Below are 8,208 nucleotides of genomic sequence, written 5' to 3'. Positions count from 1 at the left end.
GTGGAGGTTGTAGTGAGCCCAGATCATGCCACTGCACTCCAGCCTGGGAGACAAGACTGAAACTCTATCTTTTTTTTAAAAAAAAAAAAAAGTTTTTTTAGTAATAAAAATTGACTTTAAAAAAAAAAAATTCCTACCTGTAATCCCAGCACTTTGAGAAGCCAAGGTGGGTGGGTCACTTGAGGTCAGGAGTTTGAGACCAGCCTAGCCAACATGGAGAAACCCCGTCACTACTAAAAAATACAAAAAAACCCAGTTAGTCGGGTGTGGTGGCAGGCACCTGTGATCCCAGCTACTAGGGAGGCTGAGGCAGGAGAATTGCTTGAACCTGGGACGTGGAGGTTACAGTGAGCCAAGATCAAGCCACTGCACTCCAGCCTGGGCGACTGAGTGAGACTCTATCTCTAAAAAAAAAAAGGGGGGTGATAAAAATATAAAAATCCCCACGCACCATGGGTAGTAACCCAAGTAGAACCCCCGAACCTGATTCCTCTGAATGTTTCAGTAGTAAGCAGAATTATACAAAGCCATAATTTCCTATCACAGTATTTTTATTTAGAGAGCAGCTATGGTACGTGAAAGGCCTCTACCACCTGGTGCCAGCCTTGCTCCTATTTCATCAGCCCCTCCAGGGGGCAGTGTAGTAGTAAAAACACTCCCAACAGCAGGTATGGAAGCTGAACGCCACAGGACAAAGACGAAGTGCAGGTGCGCACAGGGCGGAACCCCATCACCCCTGCGGGTTCCCCGGACACTCTCTGTCCCATCTGTGTAAGGCAGTCACGGTGACCAAAAAAATACAAATACTCACTTTATGTTGAAATGGTGTGTTTCAGGGGTAGGAGACCTCAGGGCAACAACAGGGGTGGAGGGAGATTTCGAAAGAACTGACAAGGTTCTATTTTGGTAATGGCCATGGGTTGTCCATTTTATATAATAATCCTGTAAACTGTTCGCATGCTTTTTTATTTTTATTTTTTCACTCTCGGCCTCCCTGTTATGCATACTTTTTATACTTTTAAATGTGTATATTTCAAAAATTAAAACAATTGTTTTAAATAAAATAGGAATATGCGGTGTGAGCTTAAGGTTATTTTTCCTCAGAGGATAAGGCAAAGAGAAAATGACATCTGGGAGAATAAATATGACCCACCCAAACTTAGTAAAGTTGTTGCATTCCAGCATGTGTCCCTGTGTATCTGCAAAAGCAGCTCAGCCCACTCCTGTGACCTTTTTAAATCTAGCATATTATCATAAATAAACACACACAAACATCAACTAATAACTTCAATTTTTAATAATGGAAACAATTTTGCCATTCTAGAAACAATTTTAGGGAGGAAAAATCTTCCCTACAAAAATAAGCTTAAACCCATCAAAATTATAAATATTATAACTTTTTACTTCTGCCATTTAAAATGCTCTCCTGCAATACTACCCCCCTTCATTTAACATCTTTCCTGTACCATCACATATTGAAGAGAAAACAGTATTACAGCAAAGCTTAGATAGTTTAACATAACGATTTGCACAATGGTTCTTAAAAAATCTTTGGCCTTAGTGGCCTTTTTTCTTCACTTACACATTAAAAATGCTACTGCAGTAACCAGTGTTTGGGAAAGGACATCAGTCTTCAAGAACCATGAACTGACAGAATTTCAATACAGTAAGTTTCCAAATTGCAATCTGTAGTGCACATGACAGTGAGCGAGGTTCTGGATAAATATAGATGAGGATGCCTATTCAGACAATCTACTTCAAGTAAAAAAAAAAAAAAAAATTCACAGATACCCATAAGCTACTACTTTAGGTTCTAACAGTGTCTTAATCTGAGAAACAAATGCTTCACAAAATATAAGTTAACTGGGATGAATAATTAAAAAATCAGGTGGTGATAACAATATACTCAAACCCAGGCCATAGTCTGAATAGTAAAACCAGTAAAAAAAAATCACGAAGGCATTCCCTGAACAATAAAGGTAAAGTGTTGGATGATAATGTCACTAAAACCTCATCAATGTACTAAAGAGAAGTTACATGCAAAATTAAACAAGATGTGCCATACATATTTGATAGCTGCTAATTCTATTTTTTTCAACTTTCCTTAAATGCTTAGGAAGATCTGATTGTCTCAGTAGATTGTGTGGCACAGCGTAACAACTTAGGTCTGCCTCCAACAAGATGGGTGTTCTCCGAAAAGTCAGAAGAGCCACCAAGAGAGGAACAGAAATGCAATAAAAGGCACAGTTCACTTAGGCAAAGAACTGAAGCACCTTGGAATTTCAAAAAGAATCCATTAGGTGTCACCAAAGTGTTAACAATTCCTTGGGAATTTATAAACAAAAAATATCTAGACTAAAAATAGAATATAAGGCCCCTCTGGAACCACTGCACACCTTTCCCTCTGTTCTCAGATTAAACTGCTGCATAAAATGAGGTTATTTAGCCTGTTTTAAGGAAGTTTTCTATTGCACATGCATTTCTTTGGTTGGTAATAACATGTACTTTTGTTAAAATATTTCCATAATGAAGCCCTGTTGTGTGGTTAGCTGGGTGTGGACTTTCCTCCCTTTCTTGGGGGCCCTCCTACTCACAGTCAAGTTGCCCTTTAGAACTAAAGATCTGGTAGGATTGGGTCCTCATTCAATTGCCCTGTTCTATATTATGTAAGAACAGATTTCAATGTAGAAAAGAAAGTGGGGGGGAGAGAAGGAGGGAAGGAACAAGGTAGGGTGGGAAAGAGAAGGGAAGGAAAGAAAAAAGGGAAGAAAGGAAAAGGAAAGGAGGAATAAAAGGGAAGGCAGTGATTGTCACAAAAGTTTACTTGATAAATACCCTAGCTACCACCAATCAAGGGAAAAACAGCTGCCCCTACCCGAATTCCATCTCAACTTCGAAAACCACCTGGGGGAGGAAAATTATATACTGTATGTAACTTAGCAAGAGTTAGTGAATGGTCACTGTCCTGCCTATGCACAGCAGCTACACCAATTAGACCTTCCACTCCAAAAGGGCAGAATGAAGAGGGTCAGGTCCAGTGTGAGGCCTACCTCTGCCCAGGTCGGCAGGCTCCACCTGCCTGATTTTCTGGTCGGTTGGTTGCAGAGTTCATAGGGCCCTCCTTTTGGTTTAGCTCCTGCCTCTGTTCCCACATTTTACCCACCAGGAAACCAAGCGATCCTAAAATGAGTTTAACATCTCCACACTGAATGCTTTTAACTCCTTTACAAGCAACTACCCCTTTCTCCACTACCCCTAACTGAAAAGCCAAGTCACCTTCCACAGCCCGCAGCGCTCGCCACCACCCCACATGCCTTCTTCCAAACTTACACTTTCCTTTCTGTGTCAACCCCTAACAAAATCCTTCACAATAAATTCCTCAGAGTTCCTAGATTCCTGTGCCTTTCGATTCACATGGATAGATTCCTCTGACATTAAAAAAAGAAAAAAAAAAAAACAAAAACCAGACAGGTAGTTTCAAAATAGGACAAGTATTCAGAAAGATTCCTAGTTAAGCTTTTTAAAACATCAACAGCATATCCGTAAGCTTAACAGCATCATCACATAATTAAAACAACCAAAAAAAAAAAAAAAACACCCCCAGAGTTCATGCTTCCAAGCACCCTCGAATGCTCCTGACGACGCTACAGGTTCACAGCTTGCCAAGAGGTAACACTGCGGTGCTGAACAGTAAGCTTGCAGCGTCCCTCACGTGGGACGCTAAGGTGCAGGATGCTGTGTGACCAGGTTTGGGGAACAAAATCTACAGATAGAAAGGGGAAGACCCTAGCATAGAGGGGCAAGACAGCAGCCCTCTGAGAAGAGAGGCACTTGCTGTTGTTTTGTACATCGGTCCCCGCACCGGGCCTCGTGGGCAGGGAGCCCCCCTTTAATCAGGCTTCCACACCTCACGGAGGGCTTCTTGCAGCTTGTGTCTGTAGGCTGCGTAGCGCCTCCTCAGGTTCTGCAGCTGCTCATCTTCTTCCTTGTCCAAGATACGCAAGAAATTCTGTAGTTCTGGAAGGCTGAAGGCTTCCCACTGTCAGGAAACAAAGGAAGAAAAACGCCAGGTGTTTAATGATCAGTCAGACTTAGGAATGCCGACCGGGAGCTCCCAGAGGTGCGGCTGCCCTCCCCTTCCAGCCCCAGGCCGCAGAAGGTGTGGTCTGCAAGAGCTGGGGTGTTGCCAGCCTAAGGACTCCCTCTACTCCCACTCCCACCCCAGCTCACATCCATCACCTTCCTACCCTCTCCTCCCACTGTTGTTCAAGACTATCACCCTGGCCGGGCGCGGTGGCTCAAGCCTGTAATCCAAGCACTTTGGGAGGCCGAGACGGGCGGATCACGAGGTCAGGAGATCGAGACCATCCTGGCTAACATGGTGAAACCCCGTCTCTACTAAAAATACAAAAAAAAAACTAGCCGGACGACGTGGCGGGCGCCTGTAGTCCCAGCTACTTGGGAGGCTGAGGCAGGAGAATGGCGTGAACCCGGGAGGCGGAGCTTGCAGTGAGCTGAGATCCGGCCACTGCACTCCAGCCTGGGTGGCAGAGCGAGACTCCGTCTCAAAAAAAAAAAAAAAAAAGACTATCTCCCTAAAATGAGCCAGGGGCCTCCGTATCCCTAAGTCTATTAGACACTTTCAGTCCTTACCTGATTTGACCCCCAGCAGCATTGAAAACAACTCGACACTCCTTCCATCTTAACCTCGAGTCCTCATTGTAACTGACTTCTTTCTTACCTCGCATAATCAATCTTATCACTCCCTAACAGTTCTCCACTCAGCCTTTTCTCCCTCGGTATGGCCCCTTGGTGCTAGCTACCATCATCTATCCCTGCATCGCTGGGACAGCTTCCTACCTGGCCTCCTCACTTGGCTCTTATGCTCCCTGATCTGTTCCCCAAATGCACATCTGGCCAAGACTCTCTCCTGCTTAGAACCATCCGACGACTTCCCTTAGTTGCTGAGGCTAAGTCTGAAAGACTCTAAACTCTCCTGCCCCATCTCTCTCTCACTGAGCTTCACTCTCTACCCAAGTGGCACGCATTCTCCCCTCCTCCGCTTTGCCTGGCTATGAACTACTCATCCTCCCCATCTCAGCTTAAATGCTACTTTCTCTAAGCAGCTTTCCACATCTTCCTCCCCTCTCTTCCCACCCGGGACTAAGTGTATCAAAAGCCTTCACAGAGCCCTCATCACAACCAAGATTTTAAAATTACAATTATTTGCTTAGTATCTATCTCACCTGCACCTTGCCTACGCCACAGCTGCCATACTTCTCCTATTTAGAGTTTATCTCTTGCCTTGAGGCTCTGAGCTTTGTTTCCCTAACAGCTCCTAGTACTTATTTAGCAGGTACAAAATAAGTTTTTAGGCTGGGCATGGTGTCTCATGCCTATAATCCCAGCACTTTGGAATGCTGAGGCAGGAGATCACTTGAGCCCAGAAATTCAAGGCCAGAAGTTTGAGACCAGCCTGGGCAATATAGTGACACCCTGTCTCTACAAAAAATTTAAAAATTATCTGGTTGTGGCGGTACATTCCTGTAGTCTCAGCTACTCAGGAGGCTGAGGTGGGAGGACAGCTTGAGCCCAGGAGTTTGAGGCTACAGTGAGCCATGATTGCGCCACTGCACTCCATCCAGCCTGGGTGACAGTGCAAGACCCAGTCTCTTTAAAAAGAAAAAAAAAACAATTAAAACAAATTTTAAAAAATAGAAGCAGTGAATGTCAAGGAGCGTATCTGGCATCATCTAGGGGGTTTTTTCCAAAGACATCCTCCTCTCCCAAAGGCGGCCCTGGATTCTGGTGGAGAATTGCTGTCTGATGGGGTAGAGAAAAGGTTCAAAATAACCAAATACAAACAAATAGAGAAAAATAAGTAAATCCACCAAGTGGGCTCAGTGGTAGAAGAATTCCTGGAGATAAGTTTAGGCTGGTTATTCAAACAAAAATGAGCAACATGGAGGAGGAGAGCAAAATTCCACGTTAGAATATTCTGTTAATTTTTAAAATTTCAACAGATTATCTTTCACCTATGTTGAAGTCTCCAAAATAAAGACATCATATAAATATCCCTCCCACCCCCTAACAGCTGTGGAAATTTCTTCCTTCAGTTCAGTTTTCCTCAGATAACTGAGAAACAAGAACACCATACAGAAGTCCAGTACAGCAGTCCGGAACAATACAACCCAATGTCAAGTCAATTTCAAACCTAAGTTAAGGCCAGGTGCAGTGGCTCACACCTGTAATCTCAGCACTTTGGGAGGCTGAGGGGGGAGGATCGCTTGAGCCCAGGAGTTTGAGACCAGCTTGGGCAATGTAGCGAGACCCCATCTCTAATTATAATTAAAATAAAATAAAATAACTAAGTTAATAAAATTCTTGCCCAGTGTAGTTCTAGTTGCTACTTAAAACACTAAGTACAAGAAAAATAAAACACTGACTAGACTATGCTCATGTGTCTAGCTTAAGCTGGCAGAGGGAATGCTGCCCAACTGCAAAGCCAAGTCAGACTCTGCACCCTGCCTTCTCCCCAAAATGAGTCTGAATGTCTTGAAAAGCTTCAACACACCAGAATCAAAAGAAACTTCAAAAACATCTAAAACCACTGTCTTCCTAAAACTCCCTTCACTTCCATGTATACATTTCTAATTGTGACTCAAAGCCACCTTGTAAAGTGTTTAGTCCCACTCAACGGATTTTAAAACTGAAGGCTAAAAGATGAGAAGATTTACCCGAGGTCATGCTACTAATCTAACAAACAGTAGGAAACAGAGTGTTTCCCAACTTTTAACCTAGAAACCCTATTCTCAACTGCACCATGTAGGACATTTCATACCATTTCCTGTTTCCAGACAGAAGACTGGGACAGGAGCTTGGGATTTGCTCAAGTGTCATTTAAAGCTGACACTTGATCTAGAGGGCAGGCTCAAGTGCTTTTTTTCTTCTACTGAACTGGCTAAATACAATCCTCCCTGGAGACAACATGGCAAATGATGCACATGGAAACGTAATTTCTTAATCAGTTGACTGGGCAAAGGGGAAAAAAAAGATTCTAGGAAGCTAAATGTCTTCCATGGTAAAGAGATCAAATTTCCTTTTATTTCCTTTAGAAGGGAATTAGCCTGGAGACTTTTGTTAGCAGCAAACACATGGTGAGTGTCAACTTTCAAAGTTCAGCTGGACTGGAGTATTTTGGAGGTGGGAAGGGGTGAAAATGACTCTCTGGATGGAGATCAAGTAAAAAAATTTTATTTTCTCCCATCTCTGACAGACTAAGGTTATAAGAGAACGACATTGTAGGCTAACTTTGGGTTCATTTCTGACAATTCAAAATCTCTCTCCCTCTCCCTGCCCTCCAACTCTCCTCTCCTCCCATCCCCCATCAATAGCCAAGTCACTAGGCTACTGCAATTAAATAGGGCCAGCTGTTCTGTACAGTGTAAAGCAATAGTGAACAATAACTTACCTCTCCAATTTCATGTTCACGAAGAACAAAACTAAGCGTGTCTGTTCTGGGCCCTGCTACCAAACGCAGGTAGAGTGGATGTTCCCGGTCTGAGAGCTTGCAGGCGTAGACTGGGTAAGGAAACAAGCAGCATGTTACAGAGTATTCAGCCATTCCTGAGACTACTTCCCCATTGTGATCCCCTCCTCCAGATCAAGGTAACCATTCAAGTTACCCTAGTCTCTAAGTCGCCAATTGGCTCATCTTATTATTTAATACCAGTAGCCCACAGTGGAATAAAATCTATTCTGTTTCTGTTCAAATATAAACTGTGCCTTGATTAAGGAGGAAATCATTTTCAAGAATAAATTTTAATAGGTATTAGTCCCAAAATACGCTTATAGTTAGCTCTGCCCTTCCTTTTAGAAAACAGAGATAAGAGCCAGGCATGGTGGCTCACGCCTGTAATCCCAGTACTTTGGGAGGCCGAGGTGGGCAGATCACCTGAGGCTAGGAGTCTGAGGCCAGGAGTTTGAGACCAGCCTGGCCAACATAGTGAAACCCTGTCTCTACTAAAAATACAAAAAATTAGCCGGGCATGGTGGTGGGCACCTGTAATTCCAGCTACTAGGGAGGCTGAGGCAGGAGAATCGCTTGAACCTGGGAGGTGGAGGTTGTAGTGAGCCCAGATCATGCCACTGCACTCCAGCCTGGGAGACAAGACTGAAACTCTATCTTTTTTTTAAAAAAAAAAAAAA

General features: G+C 43.5%; 1 protein-coding gene across 1 annotated transcript in view; it reads right to left on the bottom strand.

Annotated features, from left to right (window-relative positions):
• Window positions 1–2,708: 2,708 nt before the first annotated feature.
• Window positions 2,709–8,208, bottom strand: part of RASSF3 (Ras association (RalGDS/AF-6) domain family member 3) — an 85,888-nt gene continuing 80,388 nt past the window's right edge. The window contains exons 4-5 of the mRNA XM_011929229.1: window positions 7,472–7,581; window positions 2,709–4,039 (exon numbers count right to left, since the gene is read on the bottom strand). Coding sequence (XP_011784619.1) covers window positions 3,890–4,039; window positions 7,472–7,581 — 260 coding nt within the window. The 3' untranslated portion in view covers window positions 2,709–3,889. The remainder of the gene's footprint in view (window positions 4,040–7,471; window positions 7,582–8,208) is intronic.

Source organism: Colobus angolensis, unplaced genomic scaffold, assembly GCF_000951035.1.
Source record: "Colobus angolensis palliatus isolate OR3802 unplaced genomic scaffold, Cang.pa_1.0 Scaffold80, whole genome shotgun sequence".
Classification (NCBI taxonomy): domain Eukaryota; kingdom Metazoa; phylum Chordata; class Mammalia; order Primates; family Cercopithecidae; genus Colobus; species Colobus angolensis.
Note: the sequence above shows the minus strand (reverse complement) of the source record. Positions and strands in the feature narration are given on the sequence as shown.